This window comes from Anabrus simplex, chromosome 2 (genome assembly GCF_040414725.1).
Source record: "Anabrus simplex isolate iqAnaSimp1 chromosome 2, ASM4041472v1, whole genome shotgun sequence".
NCBI lineage: Eukaryota > Metazoa > Arthropoda > Insecta > Orthoptera > Tettigoniidae > Anabrus > Anabrus simplex.
In genome coordinates, this window is record NC_090266.1 from 728,975,520 (window position 1) to 728,995,772 (window position 20,253).

Consider the following 20,253-nt stretch of genomic DNA (forward strand, 5'->3'; position numbering starts at 1 on the left):
TCAGCGAGTTTGTGTGTATGCGTGCACGCAGAGGGTGAAAAGAATCAGCATGGTTACCGTAGTAGCTGCCAGTGGTGTTAATTTACTGTTAGGTCACGAATGCAAGAGGAGCCTTGATTTTTCATATGAGATTCTGAGGGGGAAAAAACATTGTCTTGGATTCGGAGAAATACGGTATTTTATGTGGAAAAATGGTAGTTATTTTCTGACTCCATATGTTCTTTCAACTTTGTAAGTGCTGCTTAGTGCCATCTCTTGGATGACGTTCCAGAGGGTCTGAAAGGTACAGCTTAGATGCTAAAGAAGTCATTCTACGTAGACAACTGTGACTAGTGTTGAGTTTGAGGCTGAGTTAAGGAAATACGTGAAAGAAGTTATTGAATTCGGGAGAGTGGGTTCGAACTCCACTGTTGGCAGCCCTGAAGATGGTTATCGTGGTTTCCCATTTTCACACCAGGCAAATGCTAGGGCTGGACCTTAATTGAGGACACGGCTGCTTCCTTCCCACTTTTATCCCTTTCCTATCCCATCGACGGCATAAGACCTATGTGTGTCAGTGTGATTTTTTTTTTTTTTAAATTTCGTGTGGCTATTTCTAGCAGAGTGCAGCCCTTGTAAGGCAGACCCTCCGATGAGGGTGAGCAGCATCTGCCATGTATAGATAACTGCGTGTTGTTGTGGTGGAGGATAGTGTTATGTATGGTGTGTGAGGTGCAGGGATGTTGGGGACAGCACAAACACCCAGCCCCCGGGCCATTGGAATTAACCAATGAAGGTTAAAATCCCCGACCCGGCCGGAAATCAAACCCGGGACCCTCTGAGCCGAAGGTCAGTACACTGGCCATTCAGCCAACGAGTCGGACGTCAGTGTGATGTAAAGCAAGTTATAAAAATAAAAAATAATATTTTTAAAAGAAGCGAACAGGCTTATGTCTACTGCAAAATTTGAACTCCGTGGATAGACTAGTACAGCAGTTGAGACAGTACCATTTTTTTGGCTTGTTGTTTGACACTAAAACTAATGAGATTTTCTGTGATGTCAGTTCTGCAGGGCTCACAGATAACAAAATTACAAAGTGAAAGCTGTTCTCCATTGCCCAGAAAGTCTTCACTTCTCTTGGTTTTGTCAGTCTGGCAATGTTAGTGCCGAAACTGCTCCTGCAAAATTACCCGAAGAAATATTGCATAAGATTTTGATGTGGCTTAAAAATCTGCCACGGTTGGGGAAATGTCAGGTGAGGAGAACATTAACAGAGGTGCCGATGGAACCTGAAGCAGTTAACCTACATGTGTTTACTGATGCTAGCAAGACAATCCTACACAGCGTATGCTTCGTTGGGAACTGTCTGCAGGGGGGAAATAACTGTGTGTCCAGTACAGGCAAGGTCTAGATTAACACCATTAAAGGAATTATCTGTGCCTTGACTTCAACTGATAGCCACCTTGCTTGCATTAAGGCTATGCTGTGACGTAAAAGAAGAAGAGTCTAGAGCTCAAAATTAGTAAGTCATACTGCTGGAGTGATTCATCTGTCATTCTTGCATGGATAAAGGAAGATGATGATTTGAAAATCTTCATCAGCAACAGATGCAGAGAAATCAGACAAAATACTTCTCCTAATGAATGGCATTACATTCCAGGTCCCTTAAATCCATCAGACTTGCCTTTCAGGTGATGTAATATAAAGATTTGGTTTCTTATTAGAAGGTGGGGAGGTCCTGACTGCTTTCAGGAGGAGGAACGGTGGCTGCAGTTGGAGGTACTTGTCTCAGAGCAAGATATAAATAAGGAAAGGTAGAAGATAGCTTTATGCTCTGTCTCCAGCAGGAACCCAAGATTCAGTTGTGCTCTTCAGTACTTTCCCAGTTACAGTATATGAATATACAGTCGAACTCTGTTAACTAAAACCAGGCGGGGGATAATTAAAATTTTGGTAATAATTTAAATGTCTTTTTTAGAGGTTAAGAATCATTTTTCGATAGTACATTGTTGATAAAGTGTTTTAACCTCCTGAGGCCTGGTGTCCTTTTAAAAGGACACTGTTTAAAAATGGAATATCCTGTAAAAGAAATATTTTAAAAATAAAATAAATATAAATTGACCTTTAATTGGTGTTCCATTTTTTTTGGGAATTCACTTACCTTGGTGTGATATGCTTCTCACTTCACTGTCTCCCACCAAGGCACCGTTAAAGAAGTATACACTTTTATGACATTTGACCAAAAGAGAAATGTTCTGGGCCTCAGGAGATTAATACTGGAAACCCAAACTACTCAGCTGTATTTACGAAAGAAAATGATGTTCAATAGTACATGCACTGTAAATATACAGTAGGTCATACCAATTTTTTCTGAAAATGTCTCCTTGTGTTTTTCCTTTTCCCATCGTCATGCCACCATTTCATGAGCAGAATGTCAGATCACTTGATAAGTCGTAATACAACCTGAAAATATTAAAAAAAAAAAATTGCAAGGAAACTCTTATTCTACGCAGCCTAATTTTACCAACCCATATACTGTATTTAAAACTCTTACCTCGGAGACATTGAATATCTCGTCTGTGGTGTCGTGGCTGGTGTTTTCTGCTAAGTCGTCATCTTTGTCATCTTCTGCATTGTTCACAATTGAGAAAAACTTTGTTTATCTGCCTATTCAGTACTCTATACATTTCAATCTATGAGATTGATAAAAGTCACATCAACATTGCAGACATGTTTCAACTCTTTTAGGTCATCATCGGTGTATTACAATAAGACAGTAAAATTTAAAAACAACTTGATTAAGATAAAAATCTAACATAGAGAATTATAGTGTTCAGTGTCTATAGTTGAGATATTAAAACATTAGATGAATTAGTAATACAATGAATTGAAAACATTTTTCCTTATAAAAGCTCTGTATAGTTCTGTTGCTAAACTACATGGGTGTAGTGGACAAAACAAAAATTGTGTAATGGCTTCTGTGTAATGCTCCTGAACAGGTATAAGGCATTGAGCTTATATTCCCAGTTAAAGTCCATTCCTTTATTCTTCCAGATGGAGTTTTGGCCTGAATTGAATAGGAAATTAAGAGAAAAGATACTTTAGTTGAGCCATAAGAGTATATGCTAGTTGTTTTACGTCGCACCGACACAGATAGGTCTGATGTAGATGTTTATAATTATATTATATTATATTATATTATATTATATTATATTATATTATATTGGTATTATAAATTTACTCATTCAGGACAAATATTCTAGGTTCCCTATGGGAATCAACATCTACATCATTTGATGGCCAGGCAGACATCTATTTTTGGAAATGAGACATAGCTCTCATAGTGCATTGGCACTGCTGGTGGCTTCAAATAGCCTATGCAGTGGCCTCCACAGTATGCACTTGCCTTGCGTCTTGGGTGGTGTGCTAAGTCCCAACTGACGAGCCTAACTTAGCACACGAGGGCGAAACGCAGGCAACCAAGAATGAGTTAGCTGGAAAATTTATAATGTCCAATAACGGACAATTATATTGGTATTACAGATAGGTCTTACGGCGACGATGGGACAGGAAAGGGCTAGGAGTGGGAAGGAAGCGGCCTTGGACTTAATTAAGGTACAGCCCCAGCATTTGCCTGGTGTGAAAATGGGAAACCACAGAAAACCATTTTCAGGGCTGCTGACAGTGGGGTTCGAACCTACTATCTCCCGAATACTGCATACTGGCCGCACTTAAGCGACTGCAGCTATCGAGCTCGGTAAGAGTATATGAAAATAGTTTCTAGTCATGGGACTGTTGTACATCTGGGCTCTGAGGAATGCCCAGTGTGTGATTGGAAAAGCTGTGCTTCAGATACTCTTTTTTCTCCCTGGAAGGTGGCACGTCAATTTTCACTCCTCTAAAAGGATTATTATAACACTGAGTAAAAACAATCCTCTAAATACCATTACCAGAGGACAACAGTACTTTCGCATAGACTCTTGTGATTCAAGACCAGTTAACAGAAAAGGGAAATCAGTCCAACTATGAACCCTATAGTGCTTCCAGTAGGTGCTGTCGTAAACTCCCTGAGGCTGAGAGGCGTAGATAGACTCCTGAATAACCACTTAACAATTCCTGGAGGGAACTTCAAAATCTTAGTTTTTACAAAATGTTATGTGATGCACACATGACGATAGAAAATGACACACAAGAAGTCGCAGAAGAAGAAAGGTATTGTGTAACAATTTCAAGAAGAATGATTGTGATCTTAGAATTTAGATTAGTAACCATTCTGCATTTCCTTTCTAGTATGATGGTTTATGTTTCTATTGCTGCATTAGTATTTACACGAGTTCTGATAAATAAGTTTGGTCAGTAAATAATATTGGTCAGTTCCAAAACCTTTCTATTCTGCTGTTGTAACTTCCAAAATCTGCCTTTTTCGTTGGTGAGTCCCAAATGTTACCTTCTCCATATTAAAATTGTTCACAATTTTTTAACAGAGCATCCAGGACACCCAAATGCATGTTTTAAAGTTTTATAGAGAGTAATACTAACACTTACAAGCAGTATTCAATTTTTTTTTTTTTTGTAAATCGTGGATTTTAAATATTTTTCTCACTTCCTGAAAATTTTAAAAAATTGCAGCAGCTTTTGGATCTATATGACTCGCCTATTCCTTTGTCCTTGTGGAAAGTATATAACTTAATACCACTTAATTTTTACATAGAGACCTTGTGCTCCCTTTCACAACAAAAGTCTATGTAGGGGGAGCCAAAGAATACTTGATCCATACACTCCTTGCTAAGTTGTTTCCAGTCACAGGGGCTACAAGTTGCATGCAGCCGGACATAGCAGTTATCACATCTATTTCATTTGTCTTCCTGAGGTTAGACAGTAGCTCACTGGTGGCACCTTATGTATAAACTTTGAAGACTTTTCTTTGTGTTTTATTGGTTTTTCTCATCTGTTATTTAAAGAGTAATTAATTTATCAATCAGGGTTTATTTTTTAGGAAGTTGACAAATAGTGTTTATATCTTTTTCTTATTTTGTAGCTTTCAGCGCAGGCAGCTCATGAACAACTGCAGAGGCAAATGATGATGGAACGTGAACGTTTTCCCCATCCTCATCCGTCTTTAGTTGCGCAGCATGAAGAATATATTCGGTAAGATGGTAGTTACAGTAGTTGCCTGCTAAATCATATTTGCATTACATTTACTGTATTTGTTATTTTAATAACTCCCTGTGGGTGGGGGACGCAGATAAAGAATTCACCCACGGTATCCCCTGCCTGTCGTAAGAGGCGACTAAAAGGGGCGACCAAGATATGATCAAATTAGAACCATGAAACTACTTATGATTGGTACCACCACGCGGGGAACAACATGGGTCGCTTTTACTTGCGTGTAGTACCACTATGTTGGGTACTAAATAGGTTTGTGATTAGTAGCAAACGAGAGCGTGGCGGCTTTTACAGTACCTGTGATTAGTAGCACTATATGAGCAACGCCATGGGATGAGGGAACCCATAGTTCTGGCTTGCCTATAATTAGTACCCGTGATATGAGGAACACCACAGGATAGTACATGTCTCTGTGGTTAGTACCTGTATTTGATGAACACCATAGGTTTGCGTTGCCTGTAAATGGCGCCACAATGTGCGAAACAGCGTAGGTCTGCAATACATGTGCGAATTTCATTACCTGTGAGTAATACCATAATCTGTGGAATACTGCGAGTCTACACTACTCTTGATTAGTACCGCAACATGACAAATACCATGGTTCTACTTTCCTATCGATAAGTACCATTGTGAGGGGCTGCTGACTTGGATTTTGGACCCCTTTCGACTACAAATATCATTGATTCAGTATTGTGCTATAGAAGCAGTCCCTTGGTCAGTAATACTATTGTTCTACACCAGCTTCTGTGCATGTGAGGCACTGTGGTTCGGTTCCACTGATCGTTTTAAATTCACATCCATCCAATCCAATCCCATCCAATCCCATCCATCCATCGTCTTCATGTTTTGAATTGTGGTCAATGGATGTTTTGGGGCTTTTAATTTGTCATTTCATTTCGTGCCATTAATGGCCGATGACCTAGCTGTTAGGCCCCTTTAAACAACAAGCATCATCATCATCATCATCATCATTATTTAAATAGTTATCCAGCTCCTTGGCTGAATGGTCAGTGTGGTACTCTTCGGTTCAAAGGGCCCCAGGTTCAATTTCTGGCAGGGTCGGAGATTTAACCTTAAATGGTTAATTCCCTTGGCTCGGGGACTGGTCTGTTTTACAAGGTTACCACGCTAGAAATAGTCACATGAAATTATTATTTTCTTGTTTTCTAAATTTGGCCATCTATGGACCGGATAGAAATTGAGGATTCTTGGCCTTTCTTCTCTTCTCTTCTCTTCCCTAAACCTCTTCATTCTTTCACTTCTCATCTTTCTCTCCTCTTCAGAAATGATCCGTTCAAGCCTCTGTTTTATTATTATTTAAATAGTTTGTATTATTTCTTGGAAAATTCTCTTTCCTTCCCACTCCTAGGCCTTTCCTGTCCCAACATCGCCATAAGACCTCTCTGTATAGGTGCAACATAATGCACATTGTAAAAAAGAAATGGACTTCCCTAAATGGCAGAATATTTTGATAGCAGTTTTTGTGAGAGAGGGAGGTAACTAACTCACTGTAGTCCAGCTCCATGGCTAAATGATTAGCGTGCTGGCCTTTGGTCACAGGGGTCCCGGGTTTGATTCCCAGCAGGGTCGGGAATTTTAACAGTCATTAGTTAATTTCGCTGGCATGGGGACTGGGTTTATGTGTCGTCTTTGTCATCATTTCATCCTCATCATGACGTGCAGGTCGCCTATAGGTGTCAAATCAAAAGATCTGCACCTGGCGAGCCGAACATGTCCTCGAACACTCCCAGCACTAATAGCCATACGCCATTTCATTTCTACTTACTGTAAATTATTTTAGTTCTCAAGAATTTCACCTTAGATTAGAACTGTTCATACAAGGGCAGATCGGAAAGTAACGCATAATAATTTTTTCTCCCCTGGTATTGCAGCTGAAATGTTGAAATTTCACAATGATATAGTTTGAAGTTTGCGCTACAGAGGTTATTTTGTTTTCATGTGCAGCTCTAGCGAGAGAAGCCTGAACTACAAAACAAACATGGTGCGCATGTTACTGTCGTCCACGTGTGAAGAGCATCGAAGTGTAGTTCAATATTTGTGGGCCAAAGCTACCGTACTAAGCAAAAAAGCCGTATCTCCGTCAGTTTTGGTTTACGAGAAATTGCAGAAATGAGTTTGTGTCCATGCAACGATATTTGATACATCCATGAGAATTATTTTGTTATTTTGTGTTAATTAACGTCATGTTTTGGCATTAAATCGGCAAAAGTGGAGTTATGGCTTTTTGGCTTCCTATACCCATTGTTCTTAACATATTTATAGGAGGATTTGCTTAGTAAGTGCACGTACTAGGCTCATAGCTGATGTTATATTTTATTGAATAAAACTATTTGACATAGAATAAATAGGTAGACAGTAGTATGTCTTGGCCAGAATGCATACCAGAAACGGCTAACAAAATTTATAAAGTAAAGCACTTTATACACAAAAACATATTTGGATTCTTGATGTACAAACGAAGGTGTGATGACAAGCTGCATTGCCCAAATGTCTGAATATTCATGACATTAACATTTGAACTCTTCATAGTATCTGTCACGTTGATCATTAATCGTAACTTTCACACAAATCTGATACTTCTGATGTTGGAATATTAAGCCAAAACTGTCTTCTATTTTCGGATATGAGTGGTATGAGTTTTTCTATAATGTCCAGCTTTTTAGCTGCTGGAATTCCACGACAAGTACTTCGTTGCTGGGGTGCCGAAATTCCCTTACGCACTGCCATACTGTTCAGAAAATCCAGTTTCCTTACAGGTTCATTTTCATCGTAACTCATTCTATAGTACAGCGACAAGCTACCCCTTTCAGCATGTACTGATGAAATATCTCGGTGGGCTGGACGACATCTTTCTTGTTTGTTGAGTTTGTATGTTGAACATTCGTGTGTCCATTCATAAAAGTCCGTGATAGCCATCACTTTAGCTGGCACTTTCCCACTGTTTGACGTCTTCACAGAGTCTTCGAAGTCTTTAAAATTGTAAACCTTGCCCTTACGCTTCAGGGAGAGCTCTACCTGGAAATGCAAAGAGTCAGCCGACATGAACGTGTGTCCTGGCTCAAAGTAGTAATTTGCTTAGCTTTGATTTTCAATGAATTAACCGTAAAAATAAAAAGTGTAAGTATACAGCAGTTTTTGTTTTGAGAGGAACAGTTATCTGCCCACAAGGTAACATGTTCAGCATCTCTATGATGCAAAAAGAAAGAATGGTAGGCACTGACTATGTCCTCTTGTTTGCCCCCTGATATACCCTCGTGCCATAATACTGCGAAAGGCTACCGATTTTCAGTTGTAGGTCCTACAAGAGCAAATGATTCATTAAATGCTATAAGACGTTTTGTGAATACTGAGACCTTAAATTCATCCATTTGTGGAAGCATAATCACTTTCTGCAAATCTGCAGAAAGATAAAGGTGGTCAGTTTTGAATTCCTTATCGGAATGCTCTATATATTTTCTTCTAGCTGCACTTGCTCTACTACTGTGCAATTCCCACTCGCTGCAAATGCCACTTCCAATTTGCAGCTCATTAACTTTGTATTTTGGATTGTGCTGACTGAAAATTTCACATTTTTCACACTCTTCATTTCCAAGTTTTGTAAAGGAAATATTCATTTCCCTTAACACTGATCGATAGAGGTAGAAAGAACATGTACCTCCTACATTCTGCACAAAATGCTTGTGCATGGATGCTGCTGTGATATCGCTAGGAAGGTATTGCCTGTTTGGAGCATGTTCCCTGTGGTAATGTGAAATAGCAGAATTGAGTGATTCGATATGTGCCCTCATGAGACCACTGTCAACTTTGTTCCAAGTACTTTTGATTCTTTTAGTTTTTGCTGTAGACACAGGGGAGACTGAAGAAATATCTTTAGCTTCCCTACAAATGGTCCATACGAAAGTGTCATTATTTTTAGAAAAACCTAGGGTAGGTAGTTAAGAAGAAATCTTTGAATACCGAAGCTCTCTCGCCATCGTCATTTTCAATTAAAGGACATATTTCTCTGAGAATCTTCTCCACTTCGTCTCCATTTAACAGGTTGGCGAACAGTGTGACTTAAAATGAAAACTTCTTTCTCAGTTTTGCTAAGATTCCAAAACTCTTCATTTATTTTCTCCCTTTGAATATTACTGAATATCTCACTACACTTTTTTCAACAAATAGTTCCACAGGGTGATTTCCAAACATGCTTTTCTCTAGTATTCTGCTGCTGTTTAACCTTTTTCTCAGAAACACTTACGTCAAATAGCTTTCGCTGCCGCAGTTTGCCTGATTTTTTTCAGCCCTAAATCTGTCTGTACATGGGTTGAAGCAGGCTCTTTGCTGATATGTGACGTCGGTATGTTTTCTGCTGTTCATGTATCACCTGATGTCTGTTGATGATCCAAGTCGCTTATCAAGAAAGTGAGTATATTCTCCGATGACTGTGAAACCCCTAATGGATCAGAGTTATGTAATGTTCCTGCAGATTCAGTTTTATGCTCTGGATATAAACTTGGAGAATCTATAACTTTGTTCATTCCACAAAGCTGAAGAGCGTGATCACTCTGGTTTCCACTAAAGGTAGTTTCCTCCAAAGTGGAAACTAGGTCACCAATATCATAAAGTGAGTCCCTTACCAGTGGGGCAGTTTCAAGCATACTAGTACTATGTTAACCGGGCGACTTGGCCGTGCAGTTAGAGGCGCGTGGCTGTGAACTTGCATCCGGGAGATAGTGGGTTTGAGTCCCACTGTCGGCAGCCCTGAAGATGGTTTTCCGTTGTTTCCCATTTTCACACTAGGCAAATGCTGGGGCTGTACCTTAATTAAGGCCACGGCCGCTTCCTTCCAACTCCTAGGCCTTTCCTATCCCATCATCGCCGTAACACCTCTCTGTGTCGGTGCGACGTGAAGCCACTAGCAAAAAAAAAGTACTATGTTCTGGAGAATGTTTGTTCTGATGAAACTTTGCAACGTCAATATTGTTACTGACAGACTGATCTTGTCCAGATTACCAGAATTACTCCATAAAAGACTGAAGTCTTCATTATGTTGAACCATGGCCAACATATTCACCCCTCTGTTATTTCCTTCGGCTAACTGCCACGAACAAAGTCTTCCAGACATATTTCTATTAACTTATAAAAGAAACGTTTGTCGTAGTTAAAGGATTAAGATGCCTTATGCCTTACAATTGCATAAGTAGTGAAACAAATGAAGAGTGGCAAAGCACCAGGTGTAGATAACATTATCCCAGAAGCCCTAAAGGTAGATCGAGATTTAACAGCGGAGATCATGGAGCCACTTCTAACGTTAATATGGTACGAAGAACGCCTTCCTGAGGAATGGAAGGAGGATGTCCTCATCAAGACCAAAGAAGGGTGACCTCTCAGATTTCAATTACTGGAGGGGAATAACGTTGCTCTCATATGGAGGAAAAGTGATGTCAAGAGTCATACTGAACTGATTAAGCATAGCTTTACATCCCATTTCACAAAAGAAATCCGCCTACTATAGTTTCGTCAACAGGGCCTTTGAAATCCCGTTAACAGAAACAGACAGAAAGAAGGAACCATCTTACATTCGCGACAAGCCCTACATAACGGTTTCAGTTTGAAATTCATCAACAAAATCATTACTAAGTGCAAATATCAACAACAAATTAAACTAAAGCAGCAATCGGAGAAGGCAAAGAGGTACGTCAAATTAACCTTTAATAACCCGAGGATTTATGAAATCACGAATTTATTCAAGAAACACAACACCAAAGTAGCTTTCTCAACCAACAACAATACGAAACACAGATTTTTTAAATCACAACAAAGTCATTAAACTTAAAGATGACGAATTCCAGGACTCTGGCATTTATAGGCTGACATGTACCCAGTGCAAAATAACATACGTGGGGCAATCAGTGAGGAGCTTTCTAATTAGATATCAGGAACACGTCAATGCAGAGAAGTACAGAAGATACTCTGCTATGGGAGCTCATATGTAAGAGGCAAACCACAATTTCACTAACATCAGACAGGATCTCCAAATTATCAGTAGAATCAACAAAGGAAGTTTAATGAATAGCCTAGAAAACATCCACATTACTCTCGATAATTTAGAGAACAGGGAACGGAATCTAAACGAAATGAACGACCAAAAAACCTCGTATACAAACATATCACTAAATCCGGGGAATTGGTAAACAGAAAACAAACAAGACAAGCAAGTGAAATAATCAAATACAGTAGAAGTCCATTATAGCGAGAATTCATAACAGCAAAAAATTTACTCGCTATAACGGATTGTCGTTATATCCAAATTTTTTTATAAAAGTCGGAAAACCCTTCATGCACTTTAAAATCGGTATGAAACGACAATCAGTTTGTTCAAAACTTGCGTTTCCGCAGATGATATCCACACTACGGCTTACTTGTTTGTTATTTTTCGTTATCCGATACTACGTGAAAGTTTATTGTTTAATTTCATTCTGAAAAAAAATTAGTAACGTATTTCTCCGAATCCAAGATGAACTCCACTTTTTCCTTCAGAAAATTTAAATCAGGCTCAAAAAGTAGTTTGTAAAATCATATAAATGCCTTGTTGTACAGTAGGCCTACGCATTTTTAGACTATTTTTAGACGCCGAACATTGACTTTCGTCATGCCGTATTTCTTTCTGTTTTTACGGCTGCACAATATTATTCTTTATTACCGCGGGTTTAAGGGCCATTTACTTAACATTGGCATCATAATACCGAAGCGAACTCATTGAAAATTTCCGACAATACCTATTCCATGCGTGTCTACAATACAACGACCCATCACGAAATTATTCTTGCTATCTATAAAACTGTTACTTTTACGCAGCATCAGATATAACCGGCTACCGCTACACGCACGTCTCGCTTATTGGGTTCGGCCAAATTCAGCGGCTAGCGATGTATAGGCCTAATCGCGAACGTTGAAAGTCAACGAACGAGTTTATTGCGCCACGGTGTGGCCCTTGCGTTTTTCGTGCACATACCTCATAATTTCATCTTCGACTTCTTTAAAGCGTCCTTGTGGCGGACCACCGAATGCATTTTTTGTACAGTACGCATTTTTTAGCTCTTTGTCTTCACGCTAACGCCAAATATTTGCTTTAGTTAGGCCTATGCCATATTTTCTTGCGTCTGCACAATTATTCTACATTTCCAAGTGTTTAATAAACATTAACTTAAAATTGGCATCATATCGACTAGAACCCATTGAAAATTTTCCGGCAATACCTTTTCCACGAATCTGTACAATATGACTGTACAATATGACTATCCATCACGAAAATATTCCTGCTGTCTACAAACCTTAATTTTACTAAGCGTCAAGTACAATAGACGCATTATGACTCTACCACTGAGTAGCCATGGCTTTTCTAAGAATTAGAAGGGTTGCATGTTTTGATGCCATTCTGCAGATTTGAGAAACACACAGGCACTGTACAACTGGTTGTCGCGGCTAGCGATGTGTTGTAAAGAGGCGGTCGTTTATTGTCAACGAGTTCTGTGCGGAGGTGAAAAGAAGCAGCGTGGTTACCACGGTAGTTGCCAGTGGTATCCATTAACTTACTGTTAGGCCGCGAATGCAACAACCCTTGAGTTTTCGCATGAGATTCAGAGAAAGAAAAGCCTTGGATTTGGAGAAATACGGTATCACTCCAGAGATTTCTGTGGCAAACACCTCAGCTTTCTTCTTCAAACAGCATTGTAACATCTGCAAGCAATTGAAAATATGAAATGAATAAACGGTGACTAAAATAGGTATAAATAACAAGAATGGGCGCCACCCGCAAAAACAATTGCAGGAATAATTAACTCTGTAGAGCAACGAGCAACTCCCTCTCCCAAGGCGACGGTCATCAGGCTTACAAAGCTCCAGACTTACTCTATATCCTTACCTGTTGCTATTTACCCCTGAAATTGAAGTTGGGTAGCATGCCAGGTTCATCCTAACTCCACTGATAAAAGATTTAATGCAAGTTTCATTCCATGACTTTACTCCCAAAATAATGAAAAATATATAACAAATACAATAATCATTACTTGATGAGACCAACACCTGTTCACCGTTTACAAAGGGCAAATATACAGACAACTAAAAACCACCAACAAAAAAAATCAGTTGACGAGACCAACTCGTGTTTGCCGCTTACAAGGGCAAATTACAAACATCTACAAACCACCAACATAAAAAAAAAAAAAATCACTACTTGACGAGACCAACTCGTGTTTGCCGTTTGCAAAGGCAAATTACAAACATCTACAAACCACCAAAAAAATTATTTTCACTATATACATTTAACATACCTCCAGGTAAGAGTCCCACTGCACTCTCTACTGTTACAGAAGAAAATCCTAATCTGGTAAAGAAAAGTACGACGACTTTTCTACGTACGGATGCAACCTTCTTTACGAAGAGCATCCCTAACCTTATTTACACACTTCTTCATCGACGTCTTGAGTCCTTCCCGATTGCCGCACAGGTTAGTGTGACGCCTCACGTTTCTCCAACTGAAACTGCATGCTCGGCCGACGACTAATTCCTTTCTCAAGAGATGTAGAGCTGTTCAAGCTCTACAAAATGTGGAACAATTGAAGATCGCATAGGAAACTGCGCAAAATACATAGCTCCCATGCACCGGTCCGAATAAGAAAAACACAGAATCAGCATAAGAATCAGAATTAGAATGACTTGCCGCACACGCGTACATACATATATAGGCTTGCTACACGTGGTTATAGCGTCCTGAAAAGTTTACTGGTAGCAGCGCTCTCCTAGGCACATCTTCACGCGTCACTCAGTCAACCCAACCTCGCTTAAAACAAAGCCCTCGTATTGGCTATCGTGCGTCTGATGTGACATAGAACATCCACTCATGTACATTCACATTGATCCACTCCAATCTTCAGCCTATACTACCTGCCGTACCCCAGGTTTCCAAGCCACTTTGTTACAACACTTTCAACTGACTTTAACTGTCTTTCCCGATATAGCCACTTTTCCTTGTTGCACAATTCTTGAGCAACCTACACTGCCATGCCATGTGCAGACACTCACACAAATTAAAGTTACATATATATACAAAATTCCCTACTACAAATTCTTCTTCTAATCTTATGTTTTTACATATAAATGAACAAAATTACATGATTTACATGACTTCAATATTACAAACTATTTTACAAAAATTTCCTAACCTAAAAATTTGGGGATCGTACGTTCGTACGGTTACAGCGTCACCTAACCTAACCGTATATGTAGCGTATCCTGAAAACATATTTGAAACGCATGTAGAGAAATAACCTCCTCGCGAAAAATTTACATGTAAATAGCTGTAACTAGATGCGAGAAGATATAAAATATCCTCTGAAATCAGTAATGTACTCTACCATATCTTGAGGTGTATCACATTCTTACTTAATTTTCGTATGGTATATAACATTTAAATTAAGATATTGTTTACTTCAGTCTTTATTTTCAACGAGTTGACAACTGCTATCGACCACGTTATTTACGCATTTATTACGAAAACGTGTTATCCTCTTTCATTTCGAATTTTCTTTAGAGAACAGCAGTCGATGGGTATTACTAATCAACTCCAACATCGCCTTAGAATGTCAACGCGAGAGCTCGCAAATGCACAAAGTGAGAAAACTATACTGTACCGAAGATGATCGATCGCATTTTGTTGCAAACGTTTCAGTTTTCTCATTCAAACAGCATCACGTATCCTAACTTAACCGTATTATACGTATGATGAAAAAACACTTCGAGCGCCAGTAGAGAAATTATACCTTTCTCGCTATAAATTTTCATAATGGCCTTTCCATAATATAACCAGATGTGACAAAATATAAACTAACCTCTGAAATCAATTAAGCACTCTGCCATATCTCGAGGTATATACCATTCTTACTTAATTGCAGTATTTAGCCTCAAAATTAAGAGGTCATTTAGTCAGCCTTAATTTTTAACGAGTTAACAACCGTTATCGGACGCGTTTGTTACGAAAATATGTTCTCTTTCATTTTGAATTTTCTTTACACAACAGCAGTCGACGGATATTATTAATCGACTCTGACATCGCCTTCGAATGTCAACGAGAGAAATCGCTAGTGCACATAGCGAGGAAACGATGCCGAAGGTAAACAATCGCATGTAATATCATCGCTGGGGTGCATAAATATCGGTAACGGAAAAAATCGTGCGCACTTAGTTGCTCGTAATAACGGATGCGCCAGTGATAGGGTTCTCGCTGTAACCGAAGGACGATACACAGTTTAATATAGGAATTCTGAAGGGACAGAAAAAAGTTGTCGCTATAACGGAGTTCTCGTTATATGCCGTACTCGCTGTAGCGTACTTCTACTGTACGTCGTCACTGAAGCACAACCAGCACTCCCTCCCCCCTCACAAGACGTACTAGATGACAACACAACTCTACTTCCCCTTTCTCCGGAAGATTCCACGAACAATCAGACCGTGTCACACCGCTACTACACTAGGTCGTGCACAAAGGCAGATCCCAAGGCAGCGCGGAATAAACATTTTCCAGATAAGGTGAGTCAAGGCCACGCAATTTCTAATACATTTATCTTCCCACGATCTATTTGGAATTCGGAGCTTTTTATTTTTATTAAATATCATATTTTAATATATTATGATCTGCTGGTTGCAGATCATGAGGCAAGCTACCCTAATCAGAAGACCGCCATTTTATATAACAGAGAAGCTACTATAGGACTTTAGCAAGTCAAACAGTCAACACATCCTTTTACCACAATCCAAAGAGCAATTTTCGGAAGTCAAACAGTCAACACGGCCTTTTACCATAACCATAAGAGCAACAATTAAGGAAGATATTCAATACAAATTATAAACAACAAATACCTGAAGACTGGTATACAATGACATAGACTTTTATTCAAGTTGAAGTGTTTAAAAAAAAATAAGTGCCTCGCCATAGATGCTTTAGGATATTTTTAAATATGTTTATTAGGAAACAAGGTTTTTAACATCATTGTAGACATGAATTTTAAATTAAGTATTCTTCTCACAAATGCCTGAAGATTGTTACAAACACTGACTTTTTATTCATAACACCTAGTGCTATTACAAAAGTATTTCACCATAGATGCTTTTAAATATTTTAAATATGTACTTTAGTATATAACTTTTTAAACACAATTGTAGACGCGAATTGTAATTTAAGTATCATTCACACATATTTCCTTACCCCCAACCTCCTCCTCCCCCCTATTCATTTAAAGCACCTAGAACAATAGTTTTTAGGATTCCATGGGACATAGTTTTAAGGTCTAATGTGCTTACTGTCCAAATGTTCTCATCTAAGATATTTATATACAGCTGAAGATCACCACTAAGTTGTCAAAACATGTTCTGTGTGTGCTAATGTATTTTTAATTTTGCCTAAGGCAAAAGAAATAAAGTATCGATTAGGTGGTTTTTTAGATTAATTTGTTGATTTTACTCATCGATACGGCCATGAAGTGGATAGCTTGCAATTGGATATAGTTGTCAAGTAGAACATAAAGGGAAGCTGTCTGAACCTTTTGCTGTAAAATGTGGAGTAAGACAAGGATGTCTACTGTTGCCAATCTTGTTTATCATGACACTGGATTGTATGCTGAGAGAGGCAACGAATAGATAGCGTGGCATTCATTGGGGATTAAATAACCGATTGGAAGATGTGGATTATGCGGATAATTTCTGTCTTCTTGCAGAATGTTTTCGGGACTTTGAAATCAAACTGAATGACTTAAAAATAGAAGCTAAAGAAGTAGGCTTAAAGATTAATAATTAAAAAAAAAAAAAGACTAAGGAAATGCGCATAAACCATCGTAACAATTGTAGCTTGACTCTAGATGGAATGGATATAGAAAGGGTAGAGGAATTTTGCTACTTAGGAAGCATGGTAAGCCAGGATGAAGGTGCTTTTAGAGATGTGGTGAGTCGTATAAATAAAGCCAAAGGAGCTTTTGCACAGTTACAACCAATATGGAGATCCCCTCACATTCGTATAAAAACAAAGCTAAGGATATTCAACTCTGCCACGGGAATACCAGCACCCGTGACTAGTACACCTAGGTGAGGAACCTTACCGGTTTGCATTGGCTATGAGTGGCGCCATTGTGTGAGCAACACCATAGGTCTGCGTTCCCTGTACGAATTGCAATACTTGTGAGTAGTACCATCTTGTGTGGACCACCGTGAGTCTTCGCTACTTTTGATCAGTACCCCAAAAAGACAAATACCATGGTTCTACTTTACTTGTGACATGTACCATTCTGTGGGGCCTTAGACGTGAATTTGGCACCCCTTCAGACATCAAGCATCATTGTGCTTAATAAATGGTCCCTTGGTCTGTAATACTCTAATTAACTACCTTCTTTTTGAGTCTGATCCACTGTTTTTCTTTGTTTGTTTGTTTGTTTGTTTGTTTTTGTTTTTTTGTAGGGTTCATGTCCATCCATTCATTCTTCATGACATTTTTTATTTTATTTTGGTCAGTGGATGAATTTGAAATTTTTGTTATTTCATTTCGTACCATTAGGGGCCGATGACCTCGATGTTAGGCCCCTTTAAACAACAAGCAACAATGATATTCAACTCAAATGTTACATCTGTGTTACTGTATGGAAGTGAGACCTGGAAAGTGGCCAAAGACATTACCACAAGGTTACAGACTTTTATAAATCGATGTTTGAGATACATTATGAGAATATGGTGGCTAAAGACCATCTCAAACAGAGACCTTTGGGAGAGGCCACAAGTCAAAGTCCCATACAGGAACATACAATGAGAAGAAAATGGAGATTGATTGGGCACACCCTGAGAAGACCACAAGAAAGTAGCACAAGGCAGGCATTGAGTTGGAATCCACAAAGCAGTCGCAGGCAAGGCAGACCGAGGATTACCTGGAAGAGAACCATAGACAAGGAGATTGCTGGAGTTAACAAGACATGGAGGGAGGTGAAAACATTGGCGGTAGATAGAACAAGCTGGAGAAATTTTATCGGGGCCCTATTGTTCCACCTGGAATTAAAAGAAATAAGTATGCCTTATAATAACAAAGAATTCTACTTCATTCTTATTTCTGACATGTCTAAATATCAGTACTCGGCAGCATTGATCAGTTACCAATTATGAAGGGTGTAGAAAAACTATGCTGATTTTCAACTAATTAGTGCTGCGCTTCAGACAAATATTGATGAATCGATGCAGAGATATCTCCCTCCTGTTAGTTGATATAATACACTTTTATATAAATTTAATCCCTGTTACAGTGTTACAGTGGTAAAACCTATAATGAGTTTACCTTAAGAATGTAAGAATTTGTCAGTGAGAGTTACCACGCTTTTGCTACGTATTTGATATATGGTGGTCAGCCGATTAAAGTTCGATGGGAAGCGAAGAAATCGTGTCTTCAGGCAACTGGTGTACTTACAGTATTCCGGCTTCGTATGTGGATTTACTGCTTATTTGCTACCGGTTGCTATCAATTTGGGACTTAGACTTATTAAAAAATTACAAATTTGGCACGAATATACGCCACTTAAGCCATTATTTGCATATGCACAGATCGGTTGTGATAGCGAGATTCAGTAGGCACGAAAACCTTATTTTGTACAAAATGTGGAGTTATGGTTTTTTTGCTTAGTACTGCAGAAAGGGCATACACCAAGTGAAATTCACAGGGTCATGTGTGGCGTGTATGGGGATGACTGACTGGACCGTGGCAATGTCTCCAGATGGTGTGCATTCTTCTAAGAGGGCCGTGTGAACCTTAGTGATTAGCCACGCTCCGGGCGGCAGGTAACAGCTTCTACTCCGCAGAATGTTCGCACCATTGAGACAGCAATTTTGAAAGACTGTCATGTGCACCTGCAAACCTTATCGCAGACGCTCAACATTTTCTATGGTGCGGTGTACAACATTGTTCATGACATGTTGAAATTCTGTAAAGTTAGTGCTTGCTGGGTGCCTAAGAACCTGACAGACAACCACAAGGGCCAGCGACTGATGACCAGCATGGATCACTTAACACGTTACATCTCAAAAGGGCATGACTTTCTGAAAGGAATCGTCATCGGTGATGAGTCGTGGGCATACCAGTACACACGCCCAAAACCAAGCAGGCCTCTATGGAGTGGAAACATGCTGGTTCCCCAGTATGAAAAAAGTTCAAAGTGACTCAGTCTGCTAGGAACATGCTTGTGACAGTGTTCAGGGAAATGTTTGGTGTGTTATTGGTGGACTTTGCTGAACACTGGACCACTGTGAATGCTGCAGCCTACATTAAAACTTTGGTTAAGTTGCATCGTGCCCTTCATGACAAATGCTGCAACATTAATGCTGACGGTGTCAATGACAATGCCTGTCCCCATGTTGCTGCTCCTGTTCATGAGAAATTCACCAAATGTGGGTGGGAGGTGCTCCAGCATCCACCATACAGTGCGGACCTGACACTGTCGGACTTTCATCTGTTTGGTCCCATGAAAAAATTCCTGGCCAGCCAACACTTTGTGACAGATACGGAAGTGAAATCAGCAGTCAGCAGATGGCTATACTCCAACCAAATGGACTTCTATGAACAGAGCATATTGTTTTTGGTACCACAATGGGAAAAATGTGTTGAGAAATTTGTGACTATGTAGAAAAGTACGTCAAAGATGTAAGTTCATTTGTGATTTGTTTGGTTTTGGTATATATTAAACTTTTTGGGAAAAAAATTATTGTGCATTACTTTCTGATCTGTCCTCATATATTGCCTTCATATTTACTGTCTTATCAATTTTTTTAGAATATGTAGTGCACAAAACAAAGATCAATAATGCTTCATATTAAACTGTAAATGTTTCAAAAATTACAGATACCTTAAGTTTTTCTGAATTGAAAATTCTGAGTTAGTATAAGCAACTCCATAATTAAAAAACTTTAATTTTTGAAAATGATACAAAATGATATTTATTTCTTTAGGCATTATAAAAATCTCAATCATTGATTACTTGAGTGGGAGGTCTGTCTAACAACCTGTATCACTGTTATTAAGTGTA

At 39.1% G+C, this 20,253-nt stretch overlaps 1 protein-coding gene across 8 annotated transcripts in view; it reads left to right on the forward strand.

Annotated features, from left to right (window-relative positions):
• LOC136864408 (atrophin-1) overlaps window positions 1-20,253 on the forward strand; it is a 755,035-nt gene that overhangs the window by 688,593 nt on the left and 46,189 nt on the right. For all 8 annotated transcript variants that reach the window (XM_068226264.1, XM_068226266.1, XM_068226270.1 and 5 more), the window contains one exon: window positions 5,019-5,128. In XM_068226264.1, coding sequence (XP_068082365.1) covers window positions 5,019-5,128 — 110 coding nt within the window. The remainder of the gene's footprint in view (window positions 1-5,018; window positions 5,129-20,253) is intronic.